Source organism: Nicotiana tabacum, chromosome 9 (genome assembly GCF_000715075.1).
Source record: "Nicotiana tabacum cultivar K326 chromosome 9, ASM71507v2, whole genome shotgun sequence".
NCBI classification, from domain to species: Eukaryota; Viridiplantae; Streptophyta; class Magnoliopsida; order Solanales; family Solanaceae; genus Nicotiana; species Nicotiana tabacum.
The window spans coordinates 127,113,126-127,132,068 of NC_134088.1; the positions used below are offsets into that span (position 1 = coordinate 127,113,126).

The 18,943-nt window shown below is 37.7% G+C and overlaps 1 protein-coding gene across 2 annotated transcripts; it reads right to left on the reverse strand.

Moving 5' to 3' along the window:
* Positions 1–3,247: 3,247 nt before the first annotated feature.
* On the reverse strand, positions 3,248–8,666 carry LOC107776538 (BTB/POZ domain-containing protein At3g05675). Of its 2 annotated transcripts, none has more exons than XM_075222261.1 (5): positions 8,552–8,666; positions 6,721–7,797; positions 4,637–5,623; positions 4,428–4,538; positions 3,248–4,317 (listed from the first exon to the last, which is right to left on the reverse strand). In XM_075222261.1, exon 2 carries the CDS (start codon positions 7,666–7,668, stop codon positions 6,802–6,804), a length of 867 nt encoding a protein of 288 aa, XP_075078362.1. In that variant the 5' UTR covers positions 7,669–7,797; positions 8,552–8,666; the 3' UTR covers positions 3,248–4,317; positions 4,428–4,538; positions 4,637–5,623; positions 6,721–6,801. The 2 variants fall into 2 exon arrangements, with proteins under 2 accessions (XP_075078362.1, XP_075078363.1); XM_075222262.1 differs by having other exon boundaries at positions 3,248–4,349.
* Between the last annotated feature and the right edge of the window lie 10,277 nt (positions 8,667–18,943).

Genomic DNA, 18,943 nt, shown 5'->3' on the forward strand with positions numbered 1-18,943 from the left:
AGGACGAAGAATCAACTGATGAAGCTCAAACAAGTGAGGACGAAGAATTCTCGGACGAGGAATAATACGTCGATGAGGATTAAAAAGTTGGTTTTTTAAAGCACTCTCATTTTATAGCTAGTTTCTTATATATTTCAATCTAAATGTGTATTATATTATGCAGATGGCAGGCAAGGGTCAAGGTAACAATGACCCTACTAGTTCTCGGGGTCGAGAAAGGGGTAGGAAGGGAAAGAGGAGGGTAGAAAATAATACTCCCTCTTGTCCACCCTTTTCAGAGATGCCTATGTCTTATCCTCCACCACACGGCTATACTGAGCTGCCACAGCATCACGAGCCGTACACCTTCATTCAGACACCCAGTCTTCCATCACAGGGCTATAGGACTATACGTACGACATACAGTCCAGCTGCCTCACAACCATCTGCATCACATCCACATGGATCACATCCCTACATATCACAGCCACATGGATCGCATCCATCCATGTCACAGCCACTCGGGTCACAGCCATCGGTATCACATCCACTTGGGTCGCATCCAGCTATGTCGCAGTCACAGGGATCGCAACCATCTTCATCATCGACTCCATCTATTGTAGGCCTTCGCCTGCGAGGCATTAGCTCTGACCCGCCTACACCGTCTTCACATACCTCTGATACACATGCTTCGGATGGTGATGACTAGGTAGTTCATTATGATCGATATGGCAGGATCATTATAGTCCCTGAGGGTGATGGGTAAGTGTTATTCATTATTTTTGCGTCTATTGATTTGTAATATTTTTACTAAGATATTAATGTATTTTTATTGTTAAATTGCAGGTTCATGCCGGGTAATAAGACTACGAGGATAATCACCAATGCCATCAGAAAGCTTTATGATGGCCCTTATGCGACTTGGACTGATTGCCCATTCTCACTGAAGGAGCAAATTTTCAATCAATTTAAAGTATAAATGTTCTTTTAAACAGTTTAATAATTTATATTTATGATGTTTCCATCTAATATTTAACTTTTGAAATACAGAGCAAGTGTGTATAGGAAGACCGCTATAGCGCGGAAGTGGCTACAAATTTTCATCATAAAGCTCGCAAGAGATTGGCGGATGCTTTCTCGGATGCTAGAAAGAAGAACAAGAGGCCTGGCTGGTTACTTGAGAATTTGTGGAATGATTTGCAAAGGCAATGGCTTACCGCGGAGTTCTTAGAGAGGAGCAAAAAAGGGAAAAAAGCTCGCGCATCCGAGAAGGGAGGCTCCTTGCACACTGGAGGTGCGATCAGCCTAGGGACAATAAAAAGAAGATTGGTACGTAATTGCTTAAATTATTTTACTTTTCTAAGTATATCTATTCTGTTTATTAACTAAATTAATTTATTTTCAGGAAAAGAAGTATGAGCGTCCAATGAGTCATGATGAGCTATTCAAGGAGACACATATTATGAAGAAGAAGAAAGAGGGGGATCGAGATAGGTGGGTCGAGGACCGGGCCTCGACTGCATATGTAAGCTTTTAATTTTCTTTAAGTATTATAATTTACTTTTATAAAAATTTTGAAATACTGATTTAATTTAAAATAATATAGGGTCGCTACCAAAGTAACGTGGAGGAATTCATCCGTAGTCATCCAGCTGGTGAATCGGGTGAGCCAACCCAACCTTCGGACGAGGATGCTGAAAGAATATGGTTGGAGTCTGTTGGCGGTCCAAAATGGGGGAAGGTATACGGGCTTCCTACTAAAAACTTCCATCTCTATAAGTGTGAAATGCGAGGAATAGGGACTTCCTCGCAAGGCGAGCAATTTAATAGGGAGAGCCTCTCAGCTATGCGGGAGACAGTGACAAAGGTCACATCAGAGCTAGAAGCGGCGAAGGAAAGAGAAAGGCTTAGAGATGCTCAATTCCTTGGCATGCAAGCTCAGATCAGAACTCTCCTATCTAGTGGAGCTTTTCCGTTGCCCCGATCTCGTGAGTCATCTCCAGAGGGTCGACCTCCACATGGTCGTTCCTCCCTTCCTACTCGTGATCGTTCCTCCCGTCCTCCACAAGACTGTTCTCTATATCGTCTTGTAAATGAAAGTTCATCAGACAGTGATGATGATGTTATAGAAAACACCCCTTGACTTTTATATACTTTGAACTAGACAAATAGAACCAGTTTTGAACTAGTTGTAATTAGTTTTAACTTGGTTTTGGATTTTTATGTTCAATTGAACTTTAATTTGTTAGTTTTAAAGTATTTATTGAATGTTTTGGTTGTTGTTGTTGTTGTGTTGTTGTTGTTGTTGTTGTTGTTGTTGTGTTGTTGTTGTTGTATTGGTATGCTGGCAAGTGGTGTAGCTGCCAAAACAGGCATTTTATGCCAAAATTAAACCCAGAAAAACCGACCAAAGTTGGTCGATTTTTAATTAAAAAAATAAATTATTCCAAAATACCGACCAAAGTTGGTCGGTTAATGAACATTGAATTCCCAGAATTCAACATTACCGACCAACTTTGGTCGGTATTTTGCCTGCACTGTTGAGATTACCGACCATAGTTGGTCGGTAATGTTTAATTTTAATTATTTTTAAAAAATATATATTTTCAATTACCGACCAAAGTTGGTCGGGTTTTTTTTAATTTTAATAATTAATAAAAAAATATAATTTAGCTAAACCGATCAATTTTGGTCGGTAAAATTAAATTAATAAAATATGTTTCCGACCAAAGTTGGTCGGTAAGTAATTAAACTTGTCAGATGGTCGTTTTAATATACCGACCAAAGTTGGTCGGTAATTTCCGACCAACTTTGGTCGGTAAGCCATTCCGACCATCAAAACACCGTCCACACCGTAATGGTCGCGTTTTGGTCGGTAATTTGCCATAACCGACCAACGTTGGTCGGTTTTTAGCGAATTTCTAGTAGTGTCTCAATATTGTTTTGCCTTAGACCACGAGATCCGTTGAACCGCCCGGTTGTATAGAGTCAACAATAAGTTTGAGATCTCTGCACTTTAAGTTGGAGACCAACTCGGACAACATAAACTTTTTACTGTCGTAGTCGGAATTTGAGTTAGAAACTTCTCTATCAACCTATTAGACTCCAACTACAAACCAATGTGTTATTGAAAGATGATATATATCCTGAAAATGACTCCTCCATATCTAAAAAAATTGGATAAACTATGCTTTTGCAAGCTAATTACTAAGGCTAATACACTAGACTATGTATATGCTTGATGTGCTTTATGGCGGCACACAGAATACAGGGATCAGGTAACATTTGATTAAATTCAGAAAATTGTGCTTGTTTTACAATTGCTAGTCAAGATACAAAAAGAAACAGAAAAATATGTCAACTTTTCAATACTAAATGTCTTTGAACTCAAATAACAACATCCACTTTTACATTTAAAGGCAGAAAAATTCAGGCAAAATCTATGCAAGCAGTATTTTATGTTGTCATGCACCTCTGAAAAAGCTGTTTGTCGATAAGCTTGTTAAGACCTTTGGCCCTAATATAACATGGATATGAAGGTTTAAAATATAACAAGACGCTGAAGCAGAGAATTGAAACTAATCTTTTATAAGCTTGAAGTACTGATTGTCGATAAGCTTGTTAAGACCTTTGGCCCTGGAAACTAAAATGTGCAACTCCAGAAAGAGCAAGAAAGACCTCTCAAAAGAAAAGAATATTTTGGATGATCCAACTGGAAATGAATTTCTACAAGCTGGCAAGTCTATTAGTAGACACTCCGAGATGGATGGAAAAGTTTGGGATCAAGAACCTTAGAAAGATCAAGAATAGGCTTTGATTCTAGGAATGTTGAGAATGATGATCCAGTTGTTGAAGTTGTTAATAACCTCATTTACGAGATCCAAACTAATGATAACTTCATGTGCGGCTGGACATCTTCAGAGGATGTAAACTCCTCAAAGCATCATCAGTGCCTTCCAAGGCTCTCCAGACAATAGTTTTACCATATTTTTTTAATTGCCAATCTTGCAAATTCTATTTCTCTGTCCTCTCCTCTGCTTCTTATCCAAAGTATGCCACTAATATCCATTGCAAGTATATAGCAGAAGATTTGAGAAGAATTAGAGACATAATAAGTGCAAAAACGTTCAATCGTCCTTATAGGGAAGGCATAACAAGCCTCTCCAGGCAAAAGCTTGACCCCTATTTCTTCAACTGTTATGGGTGGAAATCTTGTTTCACATCAACTCTGGACTTTTACTACTTTCAGTGCGGGTCCACTTTTACTGCTAGGTACTTGAAGGCTTGTTTCTTGAAGAATTGAACAGATGGCATCCTTCCTCAGGAAGTCCTTTAAACCTTTACAAAGTTACATTAAAGGAAATATATAACTGCTTATTAAATGGCATGACAGACATATTATGAATCCAACTATGTGTATAATCACTGCAAACCACCTTCTCCATTACCTTTCGTAGAACACATTGAATATTTCCGCTTCGTGCAATGTTTTTCCTGAAAGAGTGGCTGAACTGTTTTACAACTTTTGTGTTTAATCCTTAAAATCGTCAACGGAGTACCTGCAAGGGATAAAATAGCATTCTTTGGGTTAGAAAGAGAGGAGCTAACAGTGAAACAATATTTTGTAGCAATAAAAGTTGAAGAAAGAGGGAATAACCTTTTGCCTGGAGAAGCTTGTTATGTCTCTCCCGAAAGAACTGAATATTTTTGCACCTATTATATCTCTAATTCTTCTCAAATCTTCTTTGACACACACCACAAATACAAGCAGCATAGTTTGGATAAAAAACAGATGAGATAATTGTGAAACAACATTTGCAAGAGTGGAAGTTGAAGAAATATGAGAAAACTTTTGGCTGGAGAGCCTTGAAAGACACGGATGATGAACCAAGCTTTTTTGATGAGTTAGCACCCTCCAAAAAAAGTCCAGCAGCATGGGAAGTTATCAGCACATTGGATCTCGTAAACAAAGTTATTAATAGCTTCAACAACTAGCTTCAACAACTGAATCATCATTCTCAATATCCCTAGTATCAAAATCTAACATTGCAGGATCTGTTCAAAGGTTCTTGATCTCCATGAATACTTTGGCCATCTATCTCGGAGTGTCTATCAATAGACTTGCCAAATTGTAGAAATCCATCTCCACTTGGCCCATCCAAATTTTTCCTTTCTCCAGAAGGTCTTTTCTTTCTCTTCCTGGAGTGGCACGTTTCTGTGTCACAAGGCTAAAGGTCTTAAAAAGATCATCTTTTATCACTGCTTTAGGCTTATAAATCTTAGTTTCAGCTCTCTGCCTCAGCGTCTTGCTAAATTTCAAGCCTTCGCATCCATGTTGTTCTTCATCATCTGCTTAAATATAGTTCAGTGATATTCTAGAAATTTGCATCAACTTCTAAATCGCAAATAGAAAGGATTATAGATATATTTTGTGGAACAATCTCAATCTTGGGAAAGTTATCAAGCACAAAAATCTGATAGTTGACTTAGATCATGAACGGGACATGGCTCTTGATAAATCACAATAGCATAGATGCGACTTTGGTGTGATCTATGCCAGCATTCTCTTCCAGAATAAAGCCCTCTTTGGAAGTGCATGATAGACAAATACTTCATGCAAGGCCTTCACCTAGATTCTTTTGCCCTGAAATGTAAAATTGGATATTGTTAGAGTTTTAAAAAATTATGTATAGTACTGAAAAATTGACATACTTTGTTTCTTTTACAGGAGTTGTAAAACAAGCACAACCATGACTATGTAAAGTTTTTTGAATTTAAACAAAATATTCTGGATCCCTGTATTCCACCATAAAGCACATCATGCATAGGCATAGTCCACTAGCTTTAACCACAACCTTAGTAATAAGCTTGTAAACACCATAGTTTTTCCAAATTTTTAGAAATATGGAGGAGGCATTATGATACTTAGACTTTTCCTAGGGAGTACAGTTCTAGGCCTTCGATTTCTCCAATCGAAAGACACCATCGAGGATTTCTCCAGAAAAAAGCGATCGCCGTGGAGCCACCAAAGAAGGAAATCGGGAAAAAAGTCAATCACCGAGGAGCTCATCAGGCAAGGAAATGGAGAGGAGTGTATGACAGTTCAGTGGACTTGGCAAAGAAGAAACTCTGACTTTAGTACTGGATCCGAAATTAATCTGAATGTGAATATGGAGAAGCGAATTAGATTTGGGCTTAGGAGTTTGAATATCCAGAAGCTCAATCATTTCCAAACTGGCCCAATTTATTTTTCCTCATTGCAAATTATTCATTTTACGACACATGAGTGACATATCAAGGAACAATTCTGTAGTACAATGAGTAGTTCAATGGTTTTAACTCTTAAAATGTAAAAAAGTTTTAACTTAAAATACACCGACAGTGTATAGAAACTTTTACACTACCAAGTCACTCATAACATATCTATAGGTAATCCCTCCATAAAAAGTGGGATGTTTAATCTTAAAAACAAGGTAGGTTACCGGCTATAATAGGTAAAGATGACGATAGTGTAAATTCTTTTCACCATTAGTGGATATTAGTTAAACTCAATGTAAAAGTACTTATTTGTTTGACCATTGTTGAAGTTATAGGTTCTTTTTAATGTATGCATTATTTATGGTGCACCATTCCTATCTTTAGATGTCTATTAGATGAAAGAAGTAGCCAATTACACATCAAATGACTAAAATTAATCAGATAGATGCAAAAGCATCACATTTTCACAAAGCTCTAACTCACCAGGGAATATGTTGGGCACTCTACTACAAGAGCCACCAGTAGCCAAAGGTGTTTTATGAGGTGAAGTTTCCTCTTCAAAAATTAGCTAGAGGGTGACAATGGCATTGCTGACTCTGTCAAAGCCTCGTCCAACCTTCTTTTTGCAGACTTGGTTCTGTAACACCATATCTCAAAGGCTTCACTAAGGTCCGGATATTTAACTTGCTCAGCACTTATCCAATCTGCTAGAATGTCAGCTTGATCATTTGATGGTAATGCTGAAACCAACGAAACTATTGCTCCCTCAATGCATTGGGAAAGGTCTTCGCTCATCATGTATGGAAATGCAGCCTCCGATTTGCCCATTTGATCGGAAAGAAACTTCATTTTTCTTATGTATGGAAGCCATGTCTTGAGCAGTTCCACTCGGCTTTCTGCTGGAAGAACTACAGTTCCATAACCTACTGCGTCGAACACTTTTGATGTCATTTCTATTAACTTTATCTTCAAACCCCACATGATAGAATCAAGTCTTTTGTCTTCGATGACCTTCAATAAATTGCTCGATATATTAGCCCAGTGGGAGACGAAGTCCTTCATTAGATCCATCTTCAAAAGAGTGTTACACATCCATTCAAGGTCAGATAGACTCCGCATTACTTTCTTTTCAATATCCTTGTTCGCAATGTCAGGTTCCAAAATCAAGGAGAATAGTTCATTTTCAAAAGAACAAAATATTTTAGACACCAAAATTCTAGTCTCCACTTTTATTTCTTCATCAGCTATGACAAGAGGAATCTTTTCATCATCCTCGAGCATGAACTCAACCTGTTCTTGGGCTGAGGTTCTTAAATCATCTTCAAATGGAGGGAAAGAATCACCGGTTGAAGTGGCAAAGCGGATAGCAGACAAGAAAACTTCTTTCGTACCACATAATTCTGTTTCTTGTATATTGGTACATATGGTCATGGTATAAGCACTAAGTTCCTGAAATGTTCCTTGTCCTCCTTATTCACCGAGGAAAAGCCGAACGACTGAATGCAGCTATGAAGAAGTAGGGACTTCAAAAATATCAAAAGTATATCCAAGAGAGTCCACCTGAGGCAGAAAAGGGTCAATCTAGAGGAATATAAAACAAAGAGTTGAAAGAAACAAGAATCGTAAGGAGTTGCGAATAGTGAAACAACATGCAGATTTCAAAGACAGTAATAGCTAGCAAATAAATGCATTTTTTGAGCAAACATCCTCCTCATTCTTTCACAATGAGTTAAACTATGTAGTTTGTACCATATTACTTGTTTTGGTGCATGCAAGGAGCTATCTATCTCTAACAAATAAATCATAACCAATTTACAGATACTAGACACTAACAAGACTGTCAACCTATGCAAGCAAGATAAATAACTATCAATTTTCAAGCAAAAAGACCCTCTTTTTATTTTCATTTCCTCAAAATAAAAGGATGGAGTACAATAAATAGCCTAGAAAAAAGAAAAATAAACAGCTGCTCAGAGGCTGCTTCTATACACAAGCTATGGACACACAAAAAAAGTTCCCAACTTGGTATATCTTAATAGATCTCTAGTTATTCAAGGAATATAAATTACTAAAAACAGAATCTCTGACTCCCTCAATTTTACTGGGTAGGCCAAAACGAAGATACCAAGATTTAATTTTTATTTCATACCCAAGAAAAACTTAGGACATCATACAATTAACTTGGGAAAAATCAGAAAGAACTATGAAAAATAGAAGCTTTATTTATGCAGTGGATTTCTTCTTTTTTTGAAAAAAAAATCCGGATAAAAGGTGTTTACGGTTTTTGAGAGAGAAAGAGAGACAAAGAGGGTACCTAAAACATCGGTTTCGCCGGAGAAAAAGAGGTGGAGAAGCAGCAGTTTTGCAGCTTAAGTACTAAGCTTAGCTAAAGAAGAAAACTATGGCGTCATTTGGAGTTTTGGGTCTTGTTTTTCGGGTCTAAGTTGAGCCCATTAATACATTATTTGGGCTTGCAGAATGGGCCCCCATTTTCATATTTCTATTTGGAGATTTTCGTTTCTATACAATATTTGAAACTTATTTATCAAATTTATCCTAGTTTTGTATATTAACCGTCCTAAACAAGAATTACTTACAAAATCAACAGAGATGAAGCAGAAGATTAAAATACACCACCTTTGAGTAAGCAGGCGTATCCTCTTCAACTCATCCTTTTCCCTTTTGATTTGTTCTGTTCTTTCATCTTTAACTTCTGACTAAACCAACACCCCATCTTTCCTCCTACTTTTCTTTACCCAAAGTAGCAAGAACTTATTTATAACTTTCAAACAAATTTGATATGAAGTTTATACATCTATAATTGGCATATAATTTAAATACAAATTTTATACAATTATTCATACAATATACAATTTACTTACAATTAATTTACAACTTTTATACAATATTAATAAAAAAAAATACAACTACAACAAAATACAACTTAAATACAATTTTGTACAACTATAACACAACTTTATTACAATTCTAATACTTATATTCAATGTTCATACAATATTCATACAAAAATAAATACAAATTTAATATAATTTTTATAAAACCATAATACAATTTTGCTACATATGTACAACTTTAATACAATTTGACGTCTCGACTCTCTTTTTCACATAAATCTCACACCGGAGCAGAACTAATAAAATTTTATAACTAATGAAGGGGTGGCTTTGACTGGTTTTCATGGATGAAGAGGTATAAGGGGATTTTGGTTGGCGGAGCAAAGGGAAGAGAAGAGGAGGGGTCAGCTTCCATTCTAGGGTTTGAAGGCAGTAGGAGTCAGGGAAATTTTTCCTATTTAATTTCCTATAATTAAGGGAATAACTGATTCGCTATTTTCTTAATATAAAGGGATAGACATTAATACTAATTTGTATATAATTGATAAATTGTATATGTTCATGCAATTAAGTTAAAATTTAATTAGGGAGGGTAATAAAGTTTCATATATAGTATAGGAAGGTAAAAATCGCTAGTTCTAATTTGCAGAACTAACTCAAATAGTTGTTCACCTAACCGCTTAAACTAGAAATAGTCAGTGGAGATATAATATATGCATAATTTATATATTGTATATGTATAATTATGTATAATCTATGTATATAGCTAAAAATAATAAATAGTGAATATGACCGGCTATTTTTGTAAAGAGCAATTATTACTTTTAGCATGTGGCCAAAACTATTTACATCTAGTAACCTCAAAAATGTATAATATTTGTATATCTTTTGCATATAATATACAAAAAAATTTATATATACCAAAAAGGAATTAGCTATTATTTTTTCATGTTTGGTTGGCTTAAATATTTTGGAAAATATTTTTCGCATGAACTCATTTTCCTCCAATTGGAGAAAAATATTTTCCCTATCAAGAGAAGGAAAAACATTTTCCTAATCTCCTTTTCAATTTTTCCCACCCTATTCCCCATCCCCACCAACCCCCACTAACCCACCCCCACCCATCCACCCCCACCCACTCCCGCCTCCCGCCCTAAATAGAAATATTATTAATAGTATTTTCTTTTCATTTCATGTTATAGATAGAGTACTTTTCTTTTTCATTTTAACAAATATGTATTTTCTTTTCATGATATAAAAAAATATATTTTTATTTTAACAAAAAAAAGGTACTTTCTTTCTTTTATTTCAACAAAACGATGTAGTAAAAAGTATTTTATTTCATTTCAACAAAAAGAGTATTTTCTTTTCATGATGTAGAAAAAATATTTTCTTTTATTTCAATAAAATGGGTATTTTCTTTTCGTGATGTAGAAATAGTACTTTTTTTTAACCAAAAAAGGAGTATTTTTTTTAGTTATGGAGCACAAATTTCAACGTTATTTTTGCGTAAAAAAGTAAAGCAACACATTAGTTTCTTTGATTTGTGTGAATTTTTAGAAGAATAATTAAATTTTAGAAGAAAATAGAGTCCTAAAAACGTTGGGTATTTGGAAGGGGGTGAGGAGAGTAGCACAAAAAATATTTTCTACTCTTTAACCAACTATTAAAAAATATTTTATAAAAAAAGTTTACCACACACCAACCAAACAAGAAAAAATAAGTGATAAAATCACTCATTTTTCATGAAAATATTTTCATGAAAAATATTTTTCTTCATACCAAAACCACCCTATATGTTATTTCTGTTTGATTTAATATAAACATCGGGTACAAAGAATGTCAATAGGTCCATAGGCTGCTTGTTGGTTAGGATGTGCATTTATATTTCATGTATCTATCTATCTAAGTCACGTATTGTCAATTTCTAGCCAAGATCTCCACATTACAAAAACTACCGGTCAATCTTATACAAGGAAGGAAAAAGGAAAAAGATGACTATTGATTGTAAATATTTCAAAAAATACATATTTTCTTTTGTAGGGGAAAAACAAGCTAAGTATTAGCTTATTTTTGTTCATGAATATCCAAAATATCTTTGCAACTAATATTCAACTTGGAAGTTTCTACATGTCATTGACTCATCCTTTCCTATTAAGGTTTTTTCTTTTATTCTTATCTTAATACAATGCCCTTTTTAGGAGGCGTATGAAAGAACTATATTTTATGGGTTCGACATTTAAAGTTATTAGTATAAACTTATTATATTTTTAAAGTTATGAATTCAAATTAATTATTTGTTAGGAGTACATTGTAATTTTAGCAAATTTTTACGCATATATTTATGTTGCACATCGAAAATGTTGGGTTGGAACGAATAAACCTAGTACCGTAATGGTGCATGCACCGTGGGGTGGGGTGGGGGGACAGAGGGGTATAAATAGTGGTTTGTTGGAAGCTCTTCTATTCTTATTTCTCTCTTCTAGTAGTTGGTTTCAAACTGAAACCTTTCTTTCCTTCTTTTTCTTCTACAATTTCATTTTACACTAATAATTTCTAACTAATCTTATTTCACAAGTTGTACTCTCTGAAAAACAGCGAAAGGAAAATCTTTAAAAAGAAAATTTGTCTAGCTCCAACATGGCAATGGCTACGAGTTTTCAAGGTGAGTCAACGATTTTAGTTTGTAGAATTTTATTATTCTTTTTTTCTCGTATTATGGCAAAGGATATATTATATGCAAAGTCATCTCAATAAATTCTGCTTTTAGTCCTAGAGCTTGTAAAATGGTATTAAACAGAAACAATGTTTGCATGTCTTTTTTTAATTATATTTTTGGCACTCTAGAATACATATTCTCATGTGTATATAGTTCAAAATTATGTTCTTGTTGAATATATTGTCTATTTTTCTTTCTTCAAGCTACCATTTTTTCTTCGCCAACTACGCACTATATATTGCAGCAATTTTCTGTGCATTGGCTGGTTTATTTTTACGTTCTTCCTTTTTAGAATAATTTTCGGTTCAATAAAATTGATAGATTAATAAATTAGCCGAGTGCATGTTAGCTACCTAAGTTTCGACTTGTAGTTTTGACTAGTTATACGACCATATCATGCATATATTTTCTCGGTCAAGAAAATGCAATGCATTCTATACATGATTATATTTTCAGACCATTAGGTGCTCAAATATTAAACTATACTATAAGTAAAAGCATTCCCCATTATGATTAAAAGAAAAAATATATAACATGCTTACATGCAGAAGAAGATGTCATTTACTTAACGACATATTGAGAAAAGGGGAACTTAAGAAATATTTCCAACTTTAGTTTAATTATTATTTTTTGAACGGTTAGGATAGACCACCTTTTAGAACGGTGGCCATTATACATACTTTTCGCACCAACTTAAGAGAATATTATGTTAGATAGAATTTGAATTGCATGAGGTAATAATATTATTATGACAAATAAGAATTGCATCTTTAAGGTAATTTTCAGTCTCATTTTATTGGACCTTATAACTATATTATTCGAGAAGTAAAATGAAAGTAAAATATGCATGTATATCTAGAGTTACCTACCAATCGCATGTGCAGTATATTTAAAATAAACAGACTGGTAGCTGCTTTTAGTTGAAGTTCTGAATATTTGGTCTAAGGATCGTACTTCATGTTGTTGTCAAATATAAAGAAAGATGTAGACAAAACCTTGACAATTGAAGACATGAAGAAGATATATTCCAAAACTATTGTAGTCCGGTAAAAGCAAGTTTAAAAAAAAAAACTTTAAGTCTTGTAAAAGAAAGTAAAAGTTCTGATGACATGGAAATATGTTGTTATTGCAGCTTAATTTTGTATCTAGAGCTTTATGGAGGTTTTAAGAGGAGATGATGAGCAAAAAATGTCGGATTTGTTATTCATGTAAAATGTTAAGAGTCTATGCTTGATTTGAATTAATGTGAACTTTATATTCATCCTGATGTGTTAGGATTGCTTTTAGTTAAAGCGGCCTTGTGGTAGCAAGGAGATTGACATTGATCCCTACCTTGTTGTTTACCCTTAAAATTGGATAACAATTAAATTTATAAGTGATTTTAAGGATATGTGATTTCACTTGGCACAAACTTAGAAATATGAGAATTGGAGTTAGAAATTAACTGTAAAATAAAGCAAACCGATATATCATGCAACTTTGGCCCTTGAGCTAGGTTGCCCTCGTACCAACTAAGTGTATTATTGAAGAGTAAGAACCGAACTATTGAATAAGAGAGTTTAAGAGAGAAAACGTAATATATTGCTTTGTTATGCGTGAATGTCCTCCTTACAAAATGATTGGAACCCCCTTTATATAGTAGATGAGTTCTACATATGGTACAATTCTAAATACAGAAGGAAATCTCTTGATTGGCTAATCAATCGATCTTGACATGATACATGCCGAGATCTCCACCACAATTCTCGCCCGGTCACGAATTCCTCGGCTTTCCGTTATTCGACTTAGCAGGCTTCCTTCGATCTCGCTAGATCTCTCTCCTTCTCGGTCTCGACCTTAGCTGGTCTCGATCTCGATCGATCCCTGAATCACAAGCTAGGCAATATCTATTCATGTAACGATCTAATATAATTTGGGATCGAACCTCAGTCTGCCGCCCCGGTCTCGATTAACCATACAAAATCGGGAAAGCCCGATTTTGACCGTATAAGATAGTCCCCTCGTTTTTTAGAGAGTAATGACAAGAAATGAGTTAAGCCTTCGATCTTCACCTCGGTACATCATGACGTAATCGTCGTGACATAAGCAGCAGAAGTGAACGAAATATCTCGTCGGTACAATTTCCCAAGTATTTAATGCGCGTCAGTCGACGGTCGGCCACTACCAGTTTTGAACCGTCGTTGTGAAACTAATAAATAGCCTCCTTCTTCATTATCTCAAACTTTACTTTCAAATATTTTTCATTCTAATCTCCATATTTCTTTGCCTTATTCAAAGCTTCCTATCTTCAGGTCTTTGAGTTTCTTTGCTCGTTCTTCCTAAAACACCAAATATTTCAGTCTCCATTCTTCTTTTCCCACAAAAACTAAATGGCCAAAACAACTAAAACTGTTCCACAGAAAAAGGCTGCTTTCTCATCTCGGCCGGCTGGCGAGAAACCAGTGGTGGAGCCACGCCCTGAAGAACTTATTCTTGGGGAGTGTGTCATGGATTCTGACTTTAAGGTCTAGAAACCTTCATCGGTTCCTGGTCGATGCAAGCCGATATCGAGATATATGTGCTCGATACCCAAAAGCCTCCTTGACCAGGTGAAGAAAGATTGCAACTGGGAAAACAAAGAGGTTGTGATGCCGGCACCAGAATAAGCGATCATAACTCACGTGGAAGGGTTCTTGAGTATTTACACTTATCCTTTCACGCTGGGCCCCCTCGATCCGGTCATCGTAGACTTCTGTAAGAAATACCAGGTGACCCTCGGTCAAATTCACCCCTCTTTATGGAGGATCGTGATAATGCTCCGCTTCTTCGTGAGCAAAATCGACGGGCTTCCCTTCACCCTTGACCACCTCATAAGATTATATAGCCCTCGACTCTATCGAGGTGGGCTGATAAAGCTTCAATGCTAGGCCACCAAGGCGCTCATCTCGAGTATATATGAAGACAAAGATCGGAGCTGGATGGGCTGGTTCGTTCAGGTGAAGACCACGGACCTAATCCCGGCTGAGAGTATGCCATTTCCTGAGAAATGAAATATGAAACGTAAGTATGATTCCGTCTTTAATTTCTGTTCGTTATTTTTACTTCTTCATCCTTCCTTATCAGTGTTTTTCTTGATTCAGTCGTTGCTTGGATGCCGGGTGCGGTTCCCCACATCGAGAACTGGGTTAGGAGCCTGGTTTCGACGTCAACATACGCCGAGCGCGCATGGCGCGATTTGTCAAAGGGTCGGTGAGAGGCTCGTACTCATGGTAAGCCTTCTTCCTGACTTACTAATTTGTCTATCGTTCAAACATCTTTTCAAACATGAGTTTACTTACTTTCTCCTTTTGCAGGTGTCGAAAAGGATGCGACTATGAGACCCCCGTCTGGTGATGAAGAAGTTTCACCACCTATCTCAAAATCGGCGGAGAAGAATAAGCGGAAAAGGGCCTTGAACCCCGAGGGTCAAAAACCCAAGAAGAGAACAGCCCGTAAATCCAAGGGGAACACAATTTCACTGACTATAGAGTCAGTCCAAAGGCTAAGGCATTAAGAAGAAGAAGAAGAAGAAGAAGAAGATGATGATGATGATGATGATGATGATTGATAATGATGATGACTCTGGGCTGGTGGCCCGTGCGCGAGCTAGCACCGAGATTTGGAGGACTCCGGAACCGGTGGAAGTTGATACTACTCCGTCCAGGCTCGATGAGGAAGAGAAGGAAACTTCGGCCCAAGTCCCCGAGCCAAGAAGAATCGAAGATGCTTTATCTCGGGGCAAAGAGACCATTGAAGAAATGGTGGATGCTAGTATAGAAACTGGGCTCGAGGCTCCCCAAGACGGAGGCGGTGCCCCAAAAGACCCACTTGGGTCAATAGAGATCGGGGATTCCCCCTCGTTTCCTTCATTTTCCGAGTCGATGATATGCGATGCTCAGGTCGTGGAGACTTGTCACGGGGAAGGAGCCCTCGGAGAGAAAGATACTTTCAGTGGTTATTTTGTTGGGGTAGAAGGTGTCACCGGTCTGCGTGACTTGGAGGTTCCGAAGAAGAGTTTGGGCAAGGCTCTATCGAGTTTTAAACTAACCAATAAGTTTTCGGGCCCTAGTGCCGATCCCGGGTGCAAACGATCAATCGTTATTACGGTCCCGGAGGATGCCCGGGTTCTTGCTGCCCCCATAGGGGTGGCTAGCTACCTTCGATGTTTGGTCACGGAAGAAGACCAAGACCCGATGGACGAGGTGGGAGTACCTTGTCTTTTCAACGAAGCCCAACAGTCCCTAAATCGGGTAAGTCCATATTTTCTTTGCCGATGTCAGTTGTTATACTTGTACTTTTCCCCTTTAGTATAATTTCTTCTTTCTTATTTTTGTAGGCTTTTGTGCTTCATCGTGAGGCTTTCTTCCGATCCCGAGGGGAGTTAAGCCGGTGTGAGGTCGAAATCTTAGGGCTCTCTGAGGAGAAAGATGCTTTCAATCTTCTCAGTGAGCAGAGAGAAGGGGAAGTCAGAGGACTTCGGGCTGAGTTAGAAGCAGCTCAGAAAGAACAAGCTGATCTGGCCGAGCAGGTAAAAAGAATCTTTGAAGTTAATGACACTGACTCGGGCATGGTGGCTAACAGTTCGGTCCCACAGGTTCAGCAAAAGCTCGATATGATCGGGCAACTTCGTGAGGAAGTAGATGCAGTGAGGGCGGAGACTGTGGTGTGGAAAAATAACATGGACCGCCTTGCATCAGAAAAGGAGGTTGCCTGAGCTCAACTGGCCTCGGCTGAGACCCAACTCCAAGGCTTGAAAGAGAAGGCCTTGGTGCAAGCCAAGAAAATTGAGGAGTTCCAGTCTCGGTTGGGTTCAGCAACTTCCGATCGAGAGAGGCTGACCACAGAACTTGCAGCAGCAAAATCGGAAGCCGAAACGGCCAAGGCTAATACTGATGCAATGGTGGCCATCTACGGGTCCGATGCTGAAGCTGCTCAGGTTCGAGCAAAGGAGGTTGCCGAAGCTGCTCAGGCTCGAGCAAACTGGGTTGCTGAGCATGCTAAATGCCAGTCTCGAATGGAGACTCTCGAGGAGATCCATGCTCGTGGCTTCAATCTTACAGCCGATATCGAGAATGCTAAGGAGCTTGAAGCTGAAGCCAGAGTGTTAGCCTTTCCTGATGATGATGATTCTGAGAGTATGAGCAGATCTGAAAGAGGAGAAGGCTTCGCGAGCGAAGATGTTGCTCCCGGAGAAGACTAAGTCCTTTAGGATTAGTATTTTTGTGTTTCTTTTAAGACCGTTTCGGTCTTTTGTAGAGAAATTTGATCGGGCCATACTACCCTTGTAAATGATTTTTGACATATATATAAACTTTCTTTCTTTTTGCCTTATAAAATTATGAAGTTGTATTCTAAGGTCCGAGGTTTGGACAATTTGATTGAAACCGAACTAGTATAGCCCTTAGGCTTTATAATTGAGTGAGTGCTTGCTCGAACTCGAAGTAAGGTAACCCTTAGGTTTTTTATTTGAGCGAGGATGGTCTCTCGAACTCAAAGCAAAAACAGTCCTTAGGCTTTTGTATTAAGCCGATATAGCCTTTGTAAAAAGATTATTTATGGCTTTCTCCCATTTTCGACCTGAAAAAGTTTTTTTATCATTTGTATTTGCAAAACTTGTAATGCCTTAGCATGCAATAAGGAACTGTTCGAGAGTTCAAACAATTTTGTACTCATTAGAGTTTTCGAGGCTTGATATTATCGAAGCCTTTTATGATTTTGCTAGAGTTTTCTAGGCTTGATATTACCAAAGCCTTTTATGATTTTGCCGAGGGGAGCCCTTTTAACCGGTTTATGAGGGAATTTGAAGGTATGTTTTGTTATGGAATTCGGACGTCTCCGAACCGTGTTATTTCAGCCATAGCCTCTTTAGTTCGGGATTTGCCCCTTGGGCTTATTTTCCCATTTTACATCGAGCTTGCCCGAAGTGTCAGTCCCCGAGTGGGGTGGCCGTGGCCTATAAAAATCGAGGGTTGCCTAAAAGGTCTTATGATCTCGGAGTTTTAATAATTCGATCTCGTTTATTTTTCGGACGGCAGTCCCCGAGCATGGGGGTAATTATCCAAACTCTGGTTATGGTCGGCTCTTAAGCCTGTTTACATAATAGATCGAGAGTATGAAATTGTAAAGTAAAAATTTTTTTCTAACGTGTGAGATATCGGTAAAGAAAAATACTTCTCTTTATAAATGATTATACATGCGTACATGTTATGTGCCAGGGCTCAAGCAAACTACGCCGGCACGGTTCGTTTGACCGTTTGGCCCTAGCAAATTATTTCTATCGAGACCCTACTGCCATGAAGTAACTTCCTCGCATCACAGTTGACATTCAAGGGCAATGCCCCCCAGTATTCGAGATTGATTGTAAAGAAGCCTCAGATACTGTTGAATGATTCTAAGTTAGCACGATCAATGGTTGCCTCATTAAAAACCCCGCCGAAAAACCCATTTGGGACAAAAACGGTCTAAGGGAAAAAGAGTGCAATGCGTGCTTTCAGATCTAAAGGCTTCATGTCGAAGAATCCATCGTTGTTTCTGGTCAAACACATGCAAGGGTTAGTTTAAAATATAAATGAAAATGGAAGGGGTCGTACCTTAGTAGTGGTATCATTTTAGGTGTGATACGTTCCAATTGCTTGGTAGTTGTTCGCCGTGCATCGTGCCGAGCTTGTAGGATCCTTTTCTGATGATTTCGAGAACTTGGTACGGTCCTTCCCAGTTCAGACCCAATTCCTTCATTCGGATTTCGGGTGTTAAGGGTGACTTTTCTCAACACTAAGTCCCCGATGTTAAAATGTCAAAGATTTGCTCTTCGATTGTAGTACCTTTCGATCCACTGTTTTTGGGCGGCTAATCGGACGAGAGCGGCTTCGCGTCTTTCGTCCAACAATTCTAGGCTCGTATTCATGGTCTCGTTATTCGACTCCTCTATTGCATATTGAAACTTGATGCTAGGTTCTCCGACCTCGACCAGGATTAGAGCTTCGGCGCCATAAACTAACGAGAACTGTGTTGCTCCGATACTGGATTTCGATGTGCGTTATGCCCATAGAACCTCGGGTAGTATTTCTCTCCATTTTCCTTTGGCGTCGGTCAATCTCTTCTTAAGATTTTGGAT

What these genes read in the sequence shown, in the direction of transcription:
- LOC107776538 (XM_075222261.1), bottom strand. Translation starts at nt 7,668, where the DNA reads ATGACCATATGTACCAATATACAAGAAACAGAATTATGTGGTACGAAA.